We start from the raw sequence: 23,635 nt of genomic DNA, 5'->3' as shown, positions 1-23,635 counted from the left end.
TAATGGTACAATGTGTTTGCTCATTGCCTCAGAAGGCTAATGGATGATTAGAAAACCCTTGTACAATCATGTTAGCACAGCTGAAAACAGTTTAGCTCTTTAGAGAAGCTATAAAACTGACCTTCCTTTGAGCAGATTGAGTTTCTGGAGCATCACATTTGTGGGGTCGATTAAATGCTCAAAATGGCCAGAAAAATGTCTCGACTATATTTTCTATTCATTTTACAACTTATGGTGGTAAATAAAAGTGTGACTTTTCATGGAAAACACAAAATTGTCTGGGTGACCCCAAACTTTTGAACGGTAGTGTGTGTATATATATATATATATATATATATATATATATATATATATATATATATATATATATATATATATATAGTACAAATGGAAAAGTGCATACAGCTTAACAGATATGGGAGCATCTACACTGTGCAAATAATGTTTCACATACATGATGAATAATGAGCAGATGTCCATGCATCTCCAAATTTAATGCACTGTTTGTCTAAATTGCTGTATGTTATACTTCTAAGGTTTTCCTTTGACACACCCTCATAACTACATTTAATACTGTGGATTGTCCATGAACGTATCACTTATGTTATAGCAGCTACTCTATAAACAGTCGTTCCATCACCCGCCTCTCTGTTTTTTCTTTCTTGTAGTTATTAAGACAAAAAAATACACCTTGTCATGTTAAAGACACTGGAAAGCATAGACTCCTCTATCCTGAAGACATCAGAAAACTTACAACTTTAACTCTGAATGCTCCAAAGCACTGACACTGACACTACAGAATCCTTCCATAAACATTACAGAAACACCTCATTGTAGGAAACTTCACCACATCAGTGACTCCACACTTTTATTTTAATCTGTTTATGTAGAGCATCTGCTATAAAAGGTCCTGTATTAGAACAAGGACTTTGATTTAAACCTGCGCTTTGCAACAGCACGACTGTCAGAGAAAATTAATCAACACCTTCTGACCAATCAGAATAGAGAATCCAACAGGACCATGGTCTAATCCATGATATTTTTCATCTCAAAGTACAGTACCTTTAGGTCCACAACTCTAAAATATTCCAGAGTCATGTCAGAGTTTCACGAATAAGTTGTTTAGTTGAACACTTTTATTACCCCATGTTTTATTATCCTTCATATCAAGCCTCAATGATCCTAAATGTGTCACTTCGCTCAATCTCGCACGGATCTGATGCCTTGTCTGGATGAATGGTGCTCGTGTTTTCCCAGGTTATAAACCTGTCATAGGCCGTGTGTTTCCAAATACATGTTATGAGTTTACAGAGGTGCATAATTCATAACTCATGGCATTATAACAAGCCCTCATTAGGTTTGTGTATGTGTGTGTGTCAATGAATTAGGAGCTTATGCCCTTCTAATGTCACACGGCTGCTAATCATAAATGCTTTCTCACGATAGGAGAGAGAGAGAGAGAGAGAGAGAGAGAGAGAGAGTTTTATATATATATATATATATATCTCATCTCATCTCATTATCTGTAGCCGCTTTATCCTGTTCTACAGGGTCGCAGGCAAGCTGGAGCCTATCCCAGCTGACTACGGGCGAAAGGCGGGGTACACCCTGGACAAGTCGCCAGGTCATCACAGGGCTGACACATAGACACAGACAACCATTCACACTCACATTCACACCTACGCTCAATTTAGAGTCACCAGTTAACCTAACCTGCATGTCTTTGGACTGTGGGGAAAACCGGAGCACCCGGAGGAAACCCACGCGGACACGGGGAGAACATGCAAACTCCACACAGAAAGGCCCTCGCCGGCCACGGGGCTCGAACCCGGACCTTCTTGCTGTGAGGCGACAGCGCTAACCACTACACCACCGTGCCACCCTTATATATATATATATATATATATATATATATATATATATATATATATAAAATAATTTTAAAAGAAAGAAATACTAAAGATAAGTTACGAAACAAAAGTATGAAATAAACATAAATTAATTAATAAATCGCATATAACATGACATTTCGATGAGTGAATAAAGTAAGTTAAGTGACAGGAAAGTTGTAAAGGATTAAAATCATCGACTGGAGAAAACATGGCTCCACTGCGTCCCAATCTATAGAAATAAAACCAAAATACGTCCGCCATGCTGTCAAATTTGGAGCCAGAATCTGTGCAGTAGAGATAAGAGTCAAAGTCAGGTCTACCTGCTCATTTAGTAGGCCTTCTCCTAATGTACAGTGGTAGAAATGATCAACGAATAGAGGCTTTGCACCATCACATCACCCCCATAGCAACGGCAACTACGCCACCATGACAGAAGGCAGCTTGTAGTGCTTCATTCAGCTGAGTTAGTTGTTATTGATCGGTATGGGAAGGTCTTGCTGCATTTTTGGATGTACAAATCAATTTGGATGAAACAAAGACATCAGATTTTTTTTATTTACCAAAAGTAATGCATCATCGGGGAAAAATAGAGAAATTTCTAAACGTAGAAGGGGAAAATAAAAATTGGCAGGACTTGTTTTGAACAGAGAGGTCAAAAACCCTCCAGTATACTCACTTCATTTCCACTCAGGTAAGAATTAAAAAAAAATTAATTTCACAACTGCAGCGTGGTGCTCATTCTTATACAGTGAAGTGAACATGAGCTTCAGCACAGCGGCTCTGCACAGCCTCACTTTCAGCGAGACTTAAAGGAGAACTGAAGGCAAATTTTTTATTATCAAAATTCTATTTATCTCATTTTATTAAAGATAGGAATGCATTTTTGATCGCTATTTTGTCACTGCTATAGCAAGTTATGAGTGTTTGAAATGCTCTGTAATATATCAGTCCATATGTCAAAGCAATGGCAGTAAACGAGATTCGTTGAGACCTGTGCGAGACATCATAGGACAGAAGTAAAACGTACAGCGTAAATCAAAGTGACCAACATCTGCCAACGTTGTCAAAATACAGTGACATGCAAAAGTTTGGGCACCCTTGCTGAAAATGTCTGTTACTGTGAATAGTTAAGTGAGCAGAAGATGAACTGATCACCAAAAGCCATAAAGGTAAAGACGACACATTTCTTTAATATTTTCCACAAGATTACATTTTTATTTTCATCATTTACAGGCGTAAAATATCAAAAAGTGAAAAGGACCTGAAGCTAAAGTTTGGGCACCTGACATGGTCATTACTTAGTAACACCCCCTTTGGCAAGTATCACAGCTTGTAAACACTTTTTTTAGCCAGCTAATAATCTTTCAGTTCTTACCTGAGGGATTTTGCGCAGACGTTCTTGCAAAAGGCTTCCGGTTCTACAAGTTTCTTGGGCTGTCTTGCATGCACTGCTCTTTTGAGATCTATCCACAGATTTTCAATGATGTTTAGATCAGGGGACTGTGAGGGCCAGGGCAAAACCTTCAGCTCGTGCCTCTTGAGGTATTCCATTGTAGATTTTGAGGTGTGTTTTGGATCATCGTCTTATTGTAGGACCCATCCTCTTTTTAACTTCAACTTTTTTACAGATGGTGTGTTGTTTGCTTCCAAAGTTTGCTGGTATTTATTCGAATCCATGCTTCCCTCGACCAATGAAATGTGCCCTGTGCCACTGGCTGCAACACAACCCCAAAGCATGATCGATCCACACCCATGCTTCAGAGTTGGAGAGGTGTTCTTTTCCTGGAATTTGGCACCCTTTATTTTCCAAACATACCTTTGCACATTGTGGCCAAAAAGTTCTATTTTGATTTCATCAGTCCACAGGACTTGTTTCCAAAATGCATCAGACTTGCTTAGATGTTCATTTGCAAACTTCAGACACTGAATTTTGTGGCTAGGACGCAGGAAAGGTTTTCTTCTGATGACTCTCTCATGAAGGTCATATTTGTTCAGGTGTCGCTGCATAGTAGAACAGTGCACCACCACTCCAGGGTCTGCTAAATCTTTCTGAAGGTCTTTTGCAGTCAAACAGGGGTTTTTATTTGCCTTTCTAGCAATCCAATGAGCAGTTCTTTCAGAAAGTTTTCTTCATCTTCCAGACCTCACCTTGATCTCCACTGTTTCTGTTAACTGCCATTTCTTAATAACATTACAATCTGAGGAAGCAGCTACCTGAAAACACTTTGCTATGTTCTTGTAGCCTTCACCTGCTTTGGAAGCATCAATTATTTTATTATTCAGAATGCAAGGGAGTTGCTTAGAGGAGCCCATGGCTGTTGATTTTAGGGACAAGTTTGAGGAGTCCGAGAATTTATACAGCTTTGAAATCTGCATCATCTGACCTTTCCTAACGAAGAATTTGAACAAGCCACAGCTCAATAAGCTAATTAAGGTATGGAACCTTGGTAAAAGTTACCTGAGAACTCAAATATATTGGGGTGGACCAATATCATGGACCAATATCGTGGACCAAACAAACTAAATTCAACATGGCTAAAAAATGAATAGGCCAATAAGTATAATATTTATTTGCGATTAGTTGCCAATACAAGTCACGATATAAGGTTACTAAAACCGAAAACATAATTGAATAACACATTAATTAAGAAATAAAGCAAGTTTAAAAATGACTTCAGTTCCCCTTTAAAGTGCATATGCTGTACATTCAGGGATCCTTTGGCACGTGTTATGCATGCACTTGGGGCCCAGTCATTATGGGAAACACCTGATGCTGATTTGAGTGCAATCAGAATACACATACAGTATAAGGACATAGAGGCTTTGCAAAGTATTATTATTATCACTGTCATGTTTGTTTCTAGCCATGTTTATGACCCTGCTTTTGGTTTTGTTATGTAATAAATGTCACCCATGTCACCCCTCTGCTTGTTGACCTGCACTGGCTACCTATCGCAGCTCGTATCAAATTTAAGACAATGGTGCTAGCTTACCAGGCTCTCAAGGGGTTAGGTCCAGCAAACCTTCAGAGTCTGATCTGTCCCAACACAGCAGCCAGATCACTATGCTCCACTACTACTGGTCAGCCCGCTCATGACTGCTGTCTGTCCTGGTTCCCCATTGGTGGACTGACCTTCCTATTGAGGTCAGAACTGCCAACTCCCTGACCATCTTCAAGTGCAGACTGAAGACTCACCTCTTCAGGCTGCACCTCTCCCCTTCTTGCCCACTGTGTAAATCTGTTTCAGTCTAGACCAACCCAGGCTGTGCATGGTCTAGCCTGGGGTTAGCCATTTGAGTTCTCTATTTAGTTGTACTTTATATGGTTGGTTTGTTTCCCTGGCTGTTTGTGGAGTATTGGTATTTCAACAGAATATCACACTATTATACAGTGTTATTCTGTCACTTGTTCAGTTGGCACTAGAACTTTCTTGTCTAGAAGTTCAGCAGTTCGTGTACCTGACTTTTGAACTCATTGTACGTCACTCTGGATAACAGTGTCTGCTAAATGCCATGTAATGTAATGTAAATAAATAAAGTATTTCAAATATGTTTCATATACATACATATTGAGTGAAAGCAAAGTGAAAGAAAAATGGTGAAGGGTTTGAATATTTTGGCACATCATTACTTGGTGTTTTTTTGCTTTAGTCTGTGCTGTTTGCTTTCAATTGATGATGGAAATATCCAGAAATATGAGTGTGTATGGATTATGATGAGGCTGTAAAAAGCCTTTCTTTAATTATCCATCCATTATCCGTAACCGCTTATCTTGTGCAGGGTTGCAGGCAAGCTAGAGCCTATCCCAGCTGACTACGGGCGAAAGGCGGGGTACACCCTGGACAAGTCGCCAGGTCATCGCAGGGCTGACACACAGACAAACAACCAGTCACACTCATATTCACACCTACGGTCAATTTAGAGTCACCAGTTAACCTAACCTGCATGTCTTTGGACTGTGGGGGAAACCAGAGCACCCGGAGGAAACCCACGTGGACACGGGGAGAACATGCAAACTCCGCACAGAACGCTGTCTGTCAGCCACTGGGCTCGAACCCAGGACCTTCTTGCTGTGAGGTGACAGTGCTAACCACTACACCACCATGCCATCTTTAATTAACTTTGTAATAATAATAAGAAGAGGAAGATCACTTTACTCATCGGAATGTAAATACACCTTTTACAATTGTGTCGACACTGCAATTCCCTACACTTACTTTATCTCATATTTTATTTATATTCTTTTTATTGCTGTTGTTTTCTCTGAGTGCTACCAAACTAAATTTCATTGTATAACTACAATGACAATAAAGTCTTATCTTATCTTATGGGGGACGCCATAGCCTAATCATTAGAGAAGCAGCTTTGGGAGCAAAAGATTTCTGGTTCGATTCCCTGGACCAGCAGGAATAGTTGAAGTGCCCTTGAGCAAGGCGCCTAACCCCCAACTGCTCCCCAGGCTGCTCTGGGTATGTTGTACATCGCTCTGGATAAGAGTGTCTGCTAAATATCATTCACGTAATGTAATCTTATCCAAAGAAGAAGAAGAGCTAACAATGTGTGTAAAGTGAAAGCAAAAACGTTTGAGTTAAACTAAAGGTGAAAAAGTTGCATTGAGGCAAGAAAAGAAACAGCAAAGCAGAAGAGGGAGGTGTGGAAATAGTGTGATTCAGTGTGAGAAATCAAAAGGGCCAGTTTAATTAGAGGAGCAAATGATGAAATGGGAAAAAATTAGTAGCCTCTCCCTTGGAAAGAAAAAGGAAGGTCGCTGACATGTTGACTCACTTCATTACACGCTCATATTTTTGGGATTTTGTGGAGATAAATGGAAAGAGAGCAACGCAGACTGAATTCAGAGCGGTGGCACTGCAGAAGGTCACAGGCTGTGGTCAGCAGCAGTCACAGGCGTTCCAGAGAGCTTATAGTCGCTGAGATGAATCATAATCACACCGTCCACAACGTTCATCATCTATAAAACTGCAATAATTATCTTCCTCGCTGTTGTTCAACTTGTTAAATTATTAGCAATTACAGCGCAATCAACCCTCAATCAGAGACGCGCAGCAGCTCGGGCTTTCACAAAGAAATCCTTTTTGTCTTTCAAATGCAACAGGCGAGATGCTTTCTCTCCCAATCACAGCCAGTCCATCACACAGCGCATTGATAAGAGCCATTTACAGTATACTCATCAAACACACTGACGTGTTCTTTGGCTTGTTGCTATTTTGTTGTTGACGATGCAATGCTGAGATACAGAGCAGGTGACTCGGAGCCACACTGGGTGTTTTATTATCCTGAAAACTCACAATATCCAAACGTATATCATTATATATAGGTTGGATAACAAAGTGAAAAAACAGATGAATATATATATATACACACTACCGTTCAAAAGTTTGGGTCACCCAGACAATTTTGTGTTTTCCATGAAAAGTCACACTTTTATTTCCCACCATAAGTTGTAAAATGAATAGAAAATATAGTCAAGACATTTTTCTGGCCATTTTGAGCATTTAATCGACCCCACAAATGTGATGCTCCAGAAACTCAATCTGCTCAAAGGAAGGTCAGTTTTATAGCTTCTCTAAAGAGCTCAACTGTTTTCAGCTGTGCTAACATGATTGTACAAGGGTTTTCTAATCATCCATTAGCCTTCTGAGGCAATGAGCAAACACATTGTACCATTAGAACACTGGAGTGAGAGTTGCTGGAAATGGGCCTCTATACACCTATGGAGATATTGCACCAAAAACCAGACATTTGCAGCTAGAATAGTCATTTACCACATTAGCAATGTATAGAGTGGATTTCTGATTAGTTTAAAGTGATCTTCATTGAAAAGAACAGTGCTTTTCTTTCAAAAATAAGGACATTTCAAAGGGACCCCAAACTTTTGAATGGTAGTGTATAAATTTCATACGCAGGTAGTGTTCAAGGTATTCACAAAGAATAATTGTGTCAGATGCAAAGTCAAAGGAGGAAATGGACAAATTCAAATTAGGTTCTTGCAGCAAGTTTGGATCTCAAACACAATACATTTGCTTAATTGACAACTTTGAACTGTAATGTCAAGAATACACTACTGTTCAAAAGTTTGGGGTCACTTTGAAATTTCCTTATTTTTGAAAGAAAAGCACTGTTCTTTTCAATGAAGATCACTTTAAATTAATCAGAAATACATAAACAACATTAATATTAAAAAATGCATATATATATATATATATATATATATATATATATATATATATATATATATATATGCATTTTTTAATATTAATGTTGTTTGTGCGCTTATGTTTACACCGAGGGTCTGGGAGAAATGGTATTTCAATCCTGTCTATGTCCTGTACATATGGAAGATATGACAAAGTTAAAAGAAGACTGCCTTTCAGATTTTTCAAGTTTAGGCCATAAAAAGAATTTTCCCCAACACCCGATTATTTTTATTTAGTGGACCGAAAGCTACTGAATTAAAATCACAGACTTCCAGTTTTATTATTATTTTAAAAAAAAGAACAATTAATAAGGAATTTAGGGCCACATGGCCCTAAATTCTCTGCTATTTTTTTCCTGCTTCACCATGACCCAATTCAAGATACTACGTCATGCATCACGTGGTGGGCTTTCCCTGTTTGCGTAAGGCATTGTGGGATACAAATTTGAAACAGGAGAGAAAAATGGAGGACGTGAGTGTGTGAATGAAACATGAAAGACCGACTACAGTAATGGAAAGTGAGAAGAAAAGGTGTGATGTTATATACGGAGGAAAGAAAACGCGGGACCAAACTAATAAATATGGGTGCTCAGTGAGCACCTCGGTGTGATCAGCTGTTCGTTTAGAGACAGAATGATGGAACTGTCAGTGCACGCTCAAAGGTAAACCTGTAGATGGCAGGAATGCAACACTGTGGATACCAGCTGCCGTAAAACCCAAAACAAGAAGAAGACAAAAAAGAAGGTGAACAGTGCTTTTCTTTCAAAAATAAGGAAATTTCAAAGTGACCCCAAACTTTTGAACAGTAGTATATATATATATATATATATATATATATATATATATATATATATATATATATTCTAACCGCATTCACTGGATATGAGCAATCGTGCACTCTGATTGGCTACACTACTACTAGGATATCAGCTCATATACCATGAGTAGAGAAAAACAAAATGGTGGAGTGTATTGCTGAACCAACCAAGGATGAAATAAAAACTCTACTAGAAAACAAAACCCCCCAAAATACAAAAAAAGCAACAAAATCATAGAATAAAAGTATTTGATGGTAAGAACATATCTTTTTTTTATTTTTCAAAAATTATTATTATTATTATTATTATTATTATTATTATTATTATTGCATTTTTCACAAATTGCTCCTGTCATTTCGTTGGTTTGTTTGCATTCTAAGCGGAAATGATTTTGTCAGACGTTTTGTATAGTTTTTATTTATCGAATTTGCAAAAAATAAAAATATTGTTTCTCAAAATCCACTGAATGTGAATAGAATAAAACAGTTATTCCACTCAATCTCGTCGTACATGGATTATAGCCGCTATCAGCTCATGTACGACTCGATTTTGTAGAATAACTACTAAATATATTAAATTTATCAAATTCTTATATTAAGTATCGAATAGAAATTAGAAATTCAATTTAATTAACCAAATAAATTAAATTATTCAATAACATATTGCATAATATACTGTAGTATAGGCAATTAATTTCCCTTAAAATAATTAAATATATTGTACAACTCACGAGCAACAATTATTAATTAAATATAGGCTAATAAATCATTTTAGTAAACAAAAAATGTGTTAAATTAATAAATAGAGTAAATCATCGAATAATATTTAACATATTACGCTACATTTAGTTTGGCTAACATCAAAGTGACTTTAAATCATGAATAAAAAATAATAATCAAAATTATGACCTAAAAGTGAGATTTAATAAAAATTTTAAATTAAAATATACAAATTATTCGTGAAAAGTGTTGCATAAAATCATACATGATATATTCATAAGTTATATTTAAATTAGGTTAATTCAATTTAAATATGCTAAATTATCCTATAAAATATTTTTAGATTCTTTTAAATTAAAAGCCATGGTTTTATTTGTTTTTTTTATTTATTTAAAAACATACACACATTATATAACATTATGTAAAAAAATGAAATGAGTGTTATTTAAGAAAAAACTAAGATTGTGAGTGTCATGTTTAAAAAGTACCGATAATACTCTCAGGAATGTATATTTTTCCATTCTGAAGAACCTTATGGGTTCTTCAGTTTGGTCTTGATCCACAAGCAAAAGTTTTCGCTCCCAAGGTTCGAAATAGATCCTTCTTGGGAAGCTTAGACTCGTTAATAATCAAAAGAAAAAAAAACTTTGAAAAATCATAGTCGTACTGTATTATAAAGCCGTACTGAAGGACACGTTCAGTTATCAAACCATCTCATGTAAATAAGTCTGCATGCAGGCAGGAAGAAAACAAGCCGCACTGTGCTCACTGGTCAAATACGACTAATGATTAGACAGAAAGAGGAACGATTGGTTAGTCTTACACAAATAGTCAAACAAGCTCCGAATCCCTCAGGCTTGCTGAGAATTACCCGTGAGAGAGGTAAGTAGTGGACGTGAAAAGGTCAGGTCTTCTGGGAGGCACTGAAGGAAACAGGTCAGGCTTTTCAATGTTTTGCATCACGTCTTGCTTTTACAGAGAGTCTGTGATCCTCAGGAACATCACTCTGGGGTCTCAAGAAGAAGTGCTTCATTTGTTCATGACAGCTATCCATTTAGTCTGAGGTCTGGAGCGAATGATGCACACCTGTCGCTTCAACAAAAGGCTCTACATCTCACTTCCTTTCCTCTACAAAGCTCACTCATACTGTCCCAGTTACAGCTCGTTCCAGAGGCGAACTGTTCATAAAATCACACAAGCAACACCTTCAAACCAAACAAAACAACAAAACACCAGGTAGAGTTTACTTTCCTCATGCAAATGTAAGACGAAAGCTACAACACTGGTGTTTATTGTGCAGTTATGTCCGTGACGATGTTCTTCTACCATTTTTTTTCCCAAGAATGTTTACAGGACCATAATGTTACGAAACCACACTGTTCATTCTTTTCCAGTTTTTTTTTTAATTCATTTTCTTTCTTTAAATTTTATTCCTACTATTATTATAATTATGACTTTTTTATATTTTGAAATGTATCGGTACAGTGTCCCTTAAAAAATGCATTTATTATTATTATTATTATTATTATTATTATTATGCCATAATAAAACTTCAATTTCAATTCTGTGTTATTTTCCTCGCCACTGCTTAAGGACGTGGAGAATAAAAACTAACATCTACTACAGAAATAGACTTTAACGTCCTTTCCCATGCAGCTGTCTGATGGCATCATTAAAAACGTATCAGCGAATTGTTCGATCCTCTGAGACTATTGGAACATTTCTTGCAAGCTTCATCCTGTATCTTAAAAACCATCTTAAAAGCTGCTCCAAGTCCAAAGCAGGAATCAAGAGCATGCAGAAAAAGGCATAGAGAAGTTCACCCACCGCTCCTTCTCTCTCTCCCTCTCCCTTTCTCTCTCCCTCTCTCTCTCCTTGTGCCTCCTGGACTTGTGCAGTAGTCCAATGAGGATGACAGCAGCCCGAATGCCGGCCTTCTTGGACTGGACGTTCGAATCAGACATAATATCTGGCTGTTCCAGTCTCAGGGTCCCAGGTTTCGGTCCAGGGCTGTGTTTTATTTCACTGCTACAGCTGACTTCAGTGCCACCGGCTGTGCGAGTCAGAGTGTGCATCTCTGTCTACCTCTCGCCTTCTCTCCCTCCCTCCCGCTCCCCTTCCCTGCCTTGTTCCCACAGCCTGCCCCTGCCTATACCTGATAGGAACAGCACAAAGCTAAACCCCGCCCACTTTTCCCTCCCGATCTCCTTCCTTTCACCCCTCTCCACCCCCACCATGCTGTATTTGTTTCCATCTGTGTGCTGTTCCTCGAGGCCTGCTCGTACCTCCATAGCTGGGACTTTACACTGGATAAAAAGACATACGCTCACACTCTCACAACCTCTTACACCTCTCGCTTTCTATCTTCAGGGGATTTTTTTTTTTTATTTGTCATTTTGACCTTACGCAGTTCATCTTCCTGGACTTCTCTGCCTATCAAAGCCACTTGCACTGAACAGCATTGTGTCATCAAGGTGTTTGTCATGAATGTCATCATGTCTCTTTCAACCGGCTCTGGACCAAATTTCCACACGAAGATACAACATCTGGCAGTTTTGACCTTGAGGGGGACATTTGCCTGGGCGTCACAGGGAAAATTGCTTTATTACAACAGAAACTGAAGCGAAAATAGACCAAGTGTTTCCTCTCCAGAGCTTAACGCTTGTGTCACATTGTCTCGTATCTTGCCATGTAAGCAGCATGTGGGTCAAACGCCAAGAAATAAGGTGTATTTTGTCCAAAATTAAAGTCCTGTGACGTACACGGCGCATGTGTGGCGTTCCTGTGGCGTATCTGGGGTTTGTATGGCGTTTAAAGCAGGTAAAGTTATGGCATACTGAGGTGTATGCGTGGCGTAACTGTTTTGTTGGCGTGGCATTTCGTTCTTACGTGTGACATTGCTGCTGCGTACCTGCGGCGTATCTGTGGCATTCACAGGTGGGTATAAAAGGGGGCCCCACGCTGCGTTTGTTGTCATTCGTCACAGTCAAGAAAGCATCATGCCAGTGAAGAAGTCAGGACCGAAGAAGGGCAAAGGAAGAGAGAAGACATCAGCCACATCCACCCAGCCAGCCCCAGAGTCACCTTCATCAGACACATGTCAACTAAAGCGTTCGCACGGCGTAATAGATGTTCAAGCAACGTTCCCGCTGCATCAGTGCTGCGTACGTAGCTTTCGTTTTTACAGTGTACACGTGACATATGTGTGACGTATCAAAGCAGCTATGTATGTGCTACAGAATTTTAAGTGCGGACTTAAAAATACGCCACACCCTGGCGTACAAAGAGATAGTGTTATGCATCCTAGAGTATTAGCTATGTAAGCTGGTGATGCTGTGACATTCCTTTCTTACCGCCACGTATCCTGATACGCCGTACATACACAAGGCTGAAACACCAACGTGTGAACCAAGCATAAGCTTCGGGCTAGATAGATGTGTAGCACATCATTAATTAGTTGCCTGAAAATTTATGCCAGTGGAAGGTCTTCACATGGTTAATAAGACCTAATTTATTAGTCTCATCTCATCTCATTATCTCTAGCCGCTTTATCCTGTTCTACAGGGTCGCAGGCAAGCTGGAGCCTATCCCAGCTGACTACGGGCGAAAGGCGGGGTACACCCTGGACAAGTCGCCAGGTCATCACAGGGCTGACACATAGACACAGACAACCATTCACACTCACATTCACACCTACGGTCAATTTAGAGTCCCCAGTTAACCTAACCTGCATGTCTTTGGACTGTGGGGGAAACCGGAGCACCCGGAGGAAACCCACGCGGACACGGAGAGAACATGCAAACTCCACACAGAAAGGCCCTCGCCGGCCACGGGGCTCGAACCCGGACCTTCTTGCTGTGAGGCGAGAGCGCTAACCACTACGCCACCGTGCCACCCTAATTTATTAGTCATTTAATAAAATGTGAAATTTTTTAAATCATATAAACCAAACTATAAATTCCTGGGAGACTGAGAAAACTTTCAGTAAGGCTGATTTTCTTCGTACCCACGCACACATGTTGGTTGAAAAATGCCAATTGGATGTAAACAACGAAGTGTGGTCACGGCACTGCTGATTTACATTTAGCTCCACCCACACAACTCCATAAAAGGCTGAGCTCGCAAAGCTGAAAATGACAAAATAGCGACTAATGGTTTAAATTATCCAGTAATGCAGCTCAGATACCACAGGCACACATTAACGCTCCATTCTTTTATAGACCCCTTGCACTGATGTCACATTTACGTTAGCAACCGTTGCTACCCTTGTCCTGGGGGACAAGCAAAATTTGTTTACTTACTGAAAGCAAGTGATATTGACAATGCCAGATGTCTGTAATTCAAAGAAAATGACAGCTAAAAAAGCTTTACTACCAGATTATTTGGATAATCTATGTCAGAAAGAAGCAAAAGATAGATATACACGGAAATTGGAGTTGATTAGCGGTTATGGTCCATGCAAAATTTCTTGAAACGATCGGAGTGATGATGTAGATTTGTGGCCTCATGTTAGCTACATAGATGTTGGAATGTACCTTCTCACTGCATTTTCTCTGTATTAAAAAAAAAACTTAGTGTTTGCTGGAAGAGAAGAGCAGGGAGGATTGAGACTCAAGTGGCTGCGGTTTGTTTACACCTGATACTAAAACTTGTAGAATCCTAGCAATCGTCACGAAGATGCGTACAAAAATCCCAGGAATTCCTCCTTACCTAGGCATAAACAATACAGGATTTATCTTGCAGTGTCCTGATTCACAGATCTTTAACCCAGCCACATATAAAAAGTTGTTCTCCTCTGTGCTCTTCCAGGTTTTCATCTGTGTGTCTGTGTAGAATGATGTCTGCAGCACCAGGTAGTTTGAGATGTTGGAACTCATCTCATTATCTCTAGCCGCTTTATCCTTCTACAGGGTCGCAGGCAAGCTGGAGCCTATCCCAGCTGACTACGGGCGAAAGGCGGGGTACACCCTGGACAAGTCGCCAGGTCATCACAGGGCTGACACATAGACACAGACAACCATTCACACTCACATTCACACCTACGGTCAATTTAGAGTCACCAGTTAACCTAACCTGCATGTCTTTGGACTGTGGGGGAAACCGGAGCACCCGGAGGAAACCCACGCGGACACAGGGAGAACATGCAAACTCCACACAGAAAGGTCCTCGCCGGCCCCGGGGCTCGAACCCAGGACCTTCTTGCTGTGAGGCGACAGCGCTAACCACTACACCACCATGCCGCCCATGTTGGAACTCAACAGATGGATGATTTTCCAACTCATAGAAAAAAATCCTTCTTTACTAGCATGTAAGGATCTAACCCCATCACAAAGAGCAACCTTCTGAAGGTATCTTGACCATGTATTGGCCTCTAAACTGCGAAAATAGTTGGAGATGGTTTCACTAGATCTTTACATAACGGCAGCCAAATCAGTTTCCCTGGCCACCACTTCATTCACCGGAAGTAAACTCACAAGCAAAAGTCACGTGACTGAATACAACTAATATTCTATTCCAGGTTAACCACTCGCAAAGAATGACCTTTAACTCCATGGATTGTCAGTGGAAAGATGGCAAGATGAAAAAAATGGCCGCACACTGTAACTGTATGGCAGGGCTTGGAGAGAGCTGTTCTCACATCGTGTCATTATTGTGGGCTCGAATATGGAGTGAAACAAAGGGATTCACTGACAGCTCCAGATAAAAAGGCGTACTGGGTTCTTCCTACTGCTGTGAAAAACATCTCCTCCTCCCAGATCAGAGATATTTCCTTTCTAAAGAAATGCCCAAGTCAAGTTGCTCAGCCACAATCAAAAGTTCAAGACAAAGTTCCAGGGAGATGGTAATACCGTTTATCTCCATTTGAACGACTGGAACAAGCAAAAATAGTGCAAAAATGAACCATATTTAAGACAGATTAAACCTTGCTTACAGTAAAGACAGTGTCTGGTTGTCCTCAGGGTGGCACGGTGGTGTAGTGGTTAGCACTGTCACCTCACAGCAAGAAGGTTCTGGGTTCGAGCCCAGTGGCTGATAAGGGCCTCTCTGTGTGGAGTTTGCATGTTCTCCCCATGTCCGCATGGGTTTCCTCCAGGTGGTCTGGTTTCCCTCACATGCAGGTTAGGCTAATTTATGGCTCTAAATTGACCATAGATGTGAATGGTTGTTTGTGTCTACGTGTCAGCCCTGCGATGACCTGGTGACTTGTTCAGGGTGTACCCCGCCTCTTTCCCATAGTCAGCTGGAATAGGCTCCAACTTGCCCATGACCCTGCACAGGATAAGTAGCTACAGATAATGGATGGTTGTCCCCGAGGAAAAATTTGTCACGCCACGCGTAAGGGGTCTATAGGGTGCCATTACTTTTGTTCTTATTGAACGGTAAGTCTTATTTGTCTTAATTTATGGGTTGGTTTTGGATTGTGTTCTTTCAAACCGTTAATATGAAATGATTGAGTATGAATATGAACAAGTTTGACCATTTTTTTCTCAATATGCCGCTGACACTGAAATATAAACAATTTTAACTTGACAGTAGAATCCATTTGTATCGTTATGATTCTACAATTTATCCCAACAATCAAGATTAACATAAATTTACACGAAATCAGGCGCTCGTGCAGTAGGATACAACGTTTTTCTGAATCTGTTCATCTTCTGTGAACGCCAAGTGTTTTGTGCAAACGCTCCCGTGAACAAATTACGAATAAATTAGTTCGTATCCAGTTTGATGAACGAGGTCCGTTGTGTCTTGGATAATATCTATGTAAATAGGCTTGTCTTTTCGTTTACTCAAACAGAGCTGTTGCTTACTTCTTACCCTCCCCACATTGTTATTGATCAGTTTCTGAAGACGAGGGCCGCCTGTCTGAGCCTTTCTTGAAACTGCCTCGTGTTTTTCCCAGCCTCAGGAACACTCATTTTTCCTAATCATGGCTTTCTGAACCTGTTCAGAAGATAGCCTAAGCTTGAACTATTAAGGGCTCAAATAACACCAGGAGGTTTTTCTCTTTTATGATGCATCTTGTCTGCTTGTGTGCATTTGTTTGTCATTTCGTCTCCTTTTTTCGTCGCTTTTCTTTGCTTTCTCATTGCTCTGACCTTCTTCTTGCGGCAGAATAGTCTGAGTTGCTGTCCTTCAGTCTGTGTGATTTATTCCATTAGCAGCACCACACTCTGTCCTGACGGAGTCACTTCACGGTTAGCATGTGACCTTGTAAAAACCTGCTGCTTTATAGACATCATCAGCGTGGGTTTTTAGGACAGACGCCAACCCACCAACAGCATATATTCAACATCAAGAATACACTTTGCCAATCTCAATAACTTGACAAAAAATATGATCATTAGCTAGCACATGGGGAAACTATTGCGCGGCAAATAATTTCATTTTGATGTTAATGTCACACTACTATTTATGTATTTGTTTGTCTGTTTGTTTACTTTTGACACTGAGGTTAAAGCTTGTTCAAGAACCCACCCGAAGCTCAATCCTTCCAATCAGATTTAGTCCTTAATTCAACTCGATTTCAATTTAATGCTAACTGTATATGCACAAAGCAGCTTCACAGAAATCCAGATATAAATTTAGATCCCTAATGAACAAGCCAGAGGAAAAACTCTCAAAAAAGGAACGTCTTCTGGGTGACTCTGAATAGAGAGATTATAAATCATGACTCTTTATAAGCGTATACTCTAAAGTCGAGTAGTACGAAGCATGTTGAAAGGATGTCTTGTATGTGTGATAAACTAATGAGGTCCAGACAGTTCTTATCAATACCCAATGGCTGTAGTTCAGCAGATAAATGAGCGACACGTTACGGTGGTGCTTCACAGTCTACAGGGGCTACATTAGGCAATCAGAGCATGTTACACCAATAGGACGTGTGATCATGTGTGACTATGCCGACGTCTACGTTAATACATTTTAGTTTTAAAATGAAAACAGTTTCCGTCCAGATGAGTGTTTTAGAAGCAGAAGAAGAAGTAACCTTTATTTGTCACATGCACACTTCAAGCACAGTGAAATTCATCCTCTGCATTTAACCCATCTGAAGCAGTGAACACACGCACACACACCCAGAGCAGTGGGCAGCCACACTAGAGCGCCCGGGGAGCAGTCAGGGGTTAAGTACCTTGCTCAAGGGTACCTCAGCCCAAGGCCACCCCATGTTAACCTAATTTTTAGCTCTGTATCAGAAATAATCTCCGTGCATACTAACTAACACACCTGATAATGCAGATCACTGATCATTCATGTACACTGGGCATCCACGTGCTGGGATAAACATCTGATGCTGTTTGTTTTCTTCTGGAAAAGGGTCACGTGATCAGAGCGTGAGGAATCAAGGAAGGGAAGGATACGTCATGATGGATGAGAACCAATCAGGAAGAGAACGTGGGTGTCTGCATCATCATTTCCAACCGTCTCCGTTTTTGTCCGTCTCCACTAAAATGCTACCCTGGAGTTTTAACATTAAAACAGGGGCTAGAGTGTTCCCAAGGGTCTCCATTTTTGGGGCTCGAAAACTCCGGAGTAGCATGGACACCAGGTGTAAACGTAGCAAAAATTACGCTTTTTAAAACTGAATTGTATTCATGTGGATGTAGCTGATCAGTGATGGTCATATCACGTGTGGGAAGCCATGGCGCAAAGGTTAGAGAAGCAGCTTTGGGACCACAAGGTTGCCAGTTTGATTCCCTGGACCATCAGGAATGGCTGACGTGCCCTTGAGTAAGGCACCTAACCTCCAAACAGCCCACCACTCTGGGTATGTTGTGCATCATTCTGGATAAGAACGTCTGCTAAATGCCTGTAATGTAATATAATATATCAGTACTGTTAGCTAACATAATATCTAATTACTTTGTTACTTTCATCTGTTAATACAAACTGATGTTACAGGGGAAGGTTAGGGAAGCAGATTTGAGACCAAAAGGTCACCGGTTCAATTGGGAGTGAATGAACAGCACTTTCCCTTCCCTCTACAGCCATGGTTGATGTGCCCTTGAGCAAGGCACCCAACCCCCTGGATGCTACAGCATAGCAGCCCACTACTCTGGGTATGTATGTGCTCACAAATCCCCAGATAGGTTAAATGCAGAGAAAGAATTTCACTGTGCTCTCATGTACATGTGGCAAATAAAGGCTTAAAATTCCCCCAAAATGTTAATCAGTTCATCAGCTAACCGAGTACTTCAAATAGTTCATGATGCTTCACCACCACAAGTGATACAAGAAGCATCTGGAGCGTTTTACATTCAAAACAGAGCAGCAAAAGCCAATAAAAAGCCAATGGTCCAGAACCACATCAGAAGGAAATGATGAATACAATTTTGCCAACCCTGGTAATCTAAAAAAAACTAATGTCTTGTCGGAGAGTGACATCATCATGCATTATTGGCATCATACTCAAAACCAACCTTGAAACACTGACCAGATTTGGTGTAAATCTTCTCATGTAATTCTTATGTTTTTTTAATTTCATTTTTCACCCATATGTTCTCTATAATTTGGTCTTATCAATTCCAACCCATTAGCTGGAAGATCCAATGATGACACAGTTTTAGTTTCCTGGCAGAGGCAGCCAGATTCTGATTTAAAACGTCCTGGTATTTCATGGCGTCCATGATGCCATGGACCCAAAGAAGGTTTCCAAGGTTTTGGAGGAAAAACAGCCCCAAAATGAACATCACAGAACCTCCATCATATTTTACAGTTGGGATTGGATTCTTTTCATTATAGCCATCCTTCTTTTTACACCAAACCCACCTTGAGTGTTTATTGCCAAAAAGCTTCATTTTTGTTCCATCAGATCATAGAACACGGTTCCAAAGTTGTAGTACTGTTTTGCAAACTTCAGGTGTTTACGTTTGTGGTTAACTGACAAAAAAGGCTTTTTTTTCTGGAACCTTCCAAATAATCTGTTGGCATGGAGGTGGTGTCTGATGGTGGTGTTGGAGACTTGAAAACCCTAAGATTTTACTTTTTCTTGTAATTCACCAACAATGATCCTCGGGGGCGGCACAGTGGTGTAATGGTTAGCACTGTTGCCTCACAGTAAGAAGGTCCTGCATTCGAGCCCAGTGGTCGACGGGGGCCTTTCTGTGTGGAGTTTGCATGTTCTCCCCATGTCTGCGTGGGTTTCCTCTGGGTGCTCTGGTTTCCCCCACAGTCCAAAGACATACAGGTTAGGTTAACTGGTGGCTCTAAAACTGACCATAGGTGTGAGTGTGAATGGTTGTTTGTCTCGATGTGTCAGCCCTGCAACAATCTGGCAACTTGTCCAGGGTGTACCTCACCCGTAGTCAGCTGGGATAGGCTCCAGCTTGCCCACGACCCTGCACAGGATAAGCAGTTACAGATAATGGATGGATGGATGAGTGATCCTTGGGGATTTTTTTTGCCTCTCCTACCCTCTTCCTCACTGTACGTGGCAGCAAAATACACTTGATTCCTCTTCCAGGCAAGTTTGTACCAGCCCACTAGTTACACCTCTCCTCTGTCATACAACCCCGATTCCAAAAAAGTTGGGATGAAGTACAAATTGTAAATAAAAATGGAATGCAATGATGTGGAAGTTTCAAAATTCCATATTTTATTCAGAATAGAACATAGATGATATCAAATGTTTAAACTGAGAAAATGTATCATTTAAAGAGAAAAATTAGGTGATTTTTAAATTTCATGACAACACATCTCAAAAAAGTTGGGACAAGGCCATGTTTACCACTGTGAGACATCCCCTTTTCTCTTTACAACAGTCTGTAAACATCTGGGGACTGAGGAGACAAGTTGCTCAAGTTTAGGGATAGGAACGTTAACCCATTCTTGTCTAATGTAGGATTCTAGTTGCTCAATTGTCTTAGGTCTTTTTTGTCATATCTTCCGTTTTATGATGCGCCAAATGTTTTCTATGGGTGAAAGATCTGGACTGCAGGCTGGCCAGTTCAGTACCCAGACCCTTCTTCTACGCAGCCATGATGCTGTAATTGATGCAGTATGTGGTTTGGCATTGTCATGTTGGAAAATGCAAGGTCTTCCCTGAAAGAGACGTCGTCTGGATGGGAGCATATGTTGCTGTAGAACCTGGATATACCTTTCAGCATTGATGGTGTCTTTCCAGATGTGTAAGCTGCCCATGCCACATGCACTAATGCAACCCCATACCATCAGAGGTGCAGGCTTCTGAACTGAGCGCTGATAACAACTTGGGTCATCCTTCTCCTCTTTAGTCCGAATGACACGGCGTCCCTGATTTCCATAAAGAACTTCAAATTTTGATTCGTCTGACCACAGAACAGTTTTCCACTTGCCACAGTCCATTTTAAATGAGCCTTGGCCCAGAGAAGACGTCTGCGCTTCTGGATCATGTTTAGATACGGCTTCTTCTTTGAACTATAGAGTTTTAGCTGGCAATGGCGGATGGCACGGTGAATTGTGTTCACAGATAATGTTCTCTGGAAATATTCCTGAGCCCATTTGGTGATTTCCAATACAGAAGCATGCCTGTATGTGATGCAGTGCCGTCTAAGGGCCCGAAGATCACGGGCACCCAGTATGGTTTTCCGGCCTTGACCCTTACGCACAGAGATTCTTCCAGATTCTCTGAATCTTTTGATGATATTATGCACTGTAGATGATGATATGTTCAAACTCTTTGCAATTTTACACTGTCGAACTCCTTTCTGATATTGCTCCACTATTTGTCGGCGCAGAATTAGGGGGATTGGTGATCCTCTTCCCATCTTTACTTCTGAGAGCCACTGCCACTCCAAGATGCTCTTTTTATACCCAGTCATGTTAATGACCTATTGCCAGTTGACCTAATGAGTTGCAATTTGGTCCTCCAGCTGTTCCTTTTTTGTACCTTTAACTTTTCCAGCCTCTTATTGCCCCTGTCCCAACTTTTTTGAGATGTGTTGCTGTCATGAAATTTCAAATGAGCCAATATTTGACATGAAATTTCAAAATGTCTCACTTTTGACATTTGATATGTTGTCTATGTTCTATTGTGAATACAATATCAGTTTTTGAGATTTGTAAATTATTGCATTCCGTTTTTATTTACAATTTGTTCTTTGTCCCAACTTTTTTGGAATCGGGGTTGTACAACATCTCTGAGACAATTGATGCCAATCTCCATATATTTTCCAAACTGCTGCTCTTGCTGCATCACAGGGCACTGTAACACACTCAGACTTGGAGGAAAGCACTCTCCCCCCTCCTCCTCATACGCAAAAGTATGAAGGAAGTCGCATCACTGAGCACAACCAGAAAGCATGACCAATTGTGCTCTCATGATTCCTGACCATCATCAGAATTCGAACTATCTACCAAATGGTCAGATTATGGATTATGAGTTATACCTGCTGTTTTACACTACCAAGCCTCCATATGCAGAAAATACAAACCAAAGTGAAATTGGACCAAGGGAAGTTCCTGTAAATCTGACATTAAATCATGTGTACGCAACCCAAAATGGTCCATTTTCCAGGCAGAAAGCCTTCAAAATGCCCATGATGTACATGAAAATGTGCTCATAAAATGTGTTTGTATTCTTCCTAACCTCTGACCCTGCAGTGTTGAAAACATGGAGACCTGGACTCAGAATCAGTCAGGACATGTACAGTGAATGGATGCTGTCGAGTCGATTGTTGACTCATTTCCGGTTCTGGACAGTAACTACACGGTAGTCATTTAAAATGAGTCCCTGTCTCAAGTCCTGTAGAACCAGCCTCAGTCCAACACAGTCGTGGATGACGTTAAAAGTGGTAAAGTGTATCCCGTAGGGGTGTTATTGAGGTGGTTACGATAGTTGATAGTTACTGGATCAGCCAGCAAAAACAGCGCAAAATATCACATGCTTTTCAACACCGTTTCTACACATTCTGTCAACAGAGCATCAGGTACAAAAATCCCATGGCATGACACATATACATGTTGATATATAATGCTATCATATCTCCAACAAATAAGGGGGGACAAACAAATGAGTGGTTTGTTTTGATTTTATTTCTTGTTTGAAAGGATATGATTTTTAAAGGGGCAGCACGGTGGTGTACTGGTTAGCACTGTCATCTCACAGCAAGAAGGTTCTGGGTTTGAGCCCCGTGGCCGACGAAGGCCTTTCTGTGTAGAGTTTGCATGTTCTCCCCGTGTCCGCGTGGGTTTCCTCCGGGTGCTCCGGTTTCCCCCACAGTCCAAAGACATGCAGGTTAGGTTAATTTGTGGCTCTAAATTGACCGTAGGTGTGAATGTGAGTGTGAATGGTTGTGTCTCTATGTATCAGCCCTGTGATGACCTGGCGACTTGTCCAGGGTGTACCCCACCTTTCGCCCGTAGTCAGCTGGGATAGGCTCCAACTTACCTGCGACCCTGCACAGGATAAGCGGCTACAGATAATGGATGGATGGATGGATGGATGGATGGATGGATGGATGGATGATTTTTAAATAAAAAGTCTCACTTAACCCTAAAAAAAATTTACAAGAACTGATCTCAGTAAATGCAGAACACTCAGATCTTCTAAAAGCTGCATGATGGGAGTTTCAGTGAGCATTTAACAGCAATGGGGAGCATTTTTGTGGCCAAGGAGACATAATGAGTGATGGATATGGGTTAAAACATTTCAGAGGAGAGACAACAGTATCCTATTGGGAGCCACATGGACAATAACGTGGGTTCCAGCGTGATTCAAGGTTCTTCATCCTGCAGTTCGAAACATGCTGGAGGGAGGAATGTATAGAGAGAGATACAGAAACCTAGCATTACACTGTCAAGCTAAATGCACTTCAGAGAGACACAAACTCACACCTTTCCTCCCTTCTTCCTTTTAGTGCGAGAACACACACACACACACACACACACACACACACACACACGTGCTTGTCTCACTATCCTTGTGAGGACCTTCCATTGACATAATTATTATTGCAGTTAATTAATGCTGTGCCTGAACCTCAACCTTAACCTCAGTAATGAAAAGGAAAT

At 40.6% G+C, this 23,635-nt stretch overlaps 1 protein-coding gene across 5 annotated transcripts in view; it reads right to left on the bottom strand.

Moving 5' to 3' along the window:
* The window catches only part of rap1gap2a (RAP1 GTPase activating protein 2a), a 299,474-nt gene that overhangs the window by 140,808 nt on the left and 135,031 nt on the right, over window positions 1–23,635 (bottom strand). For 3 of the 5 annotated variants that reach the window (XR_009650204.1, XM_060897746.1, XM_060897748.1), the window contains exon 1: window positions 11,471–11,683. The exons of the other annotated variants lie outside the window; for them this stretch is intronic. Coding sequence is in view for 2 of the 3 variants with exons in the window: in XM_060897746.1 (XP_060753729.1) it covers window positions 11,471–11,607 (137 nt within the window). In the remaining variant the exon portion in view is untranslated. Of the gene's footprint in view, window positions 1–11,470; window positions 11,684–23,635 lie in introns of those variants that run through there. 5 annotated transcript variants of the gene reach the window in all.

The sequence above is a fragment of the Neoarius graeffei genome, chromosome 17 (assembly GCF_027579695.1).
Source record: "Neoarius graeffei isolate fNeoGra1 chromosome 17, fNeoGra1.pri, whole genome shotgun sequence".
NCBI classification, from domain to species: Eukaryota; Metazoa; Chordata; class Actinopteri; order Siluriformes; family Ariidae; genus Neoarius; species Neoarius graeffei.
The sequence above is the reverse complement of the archived record's forward strand: the minus strand, read 5'-3'. Positions and strand labels throughout refer to the sequence as shown.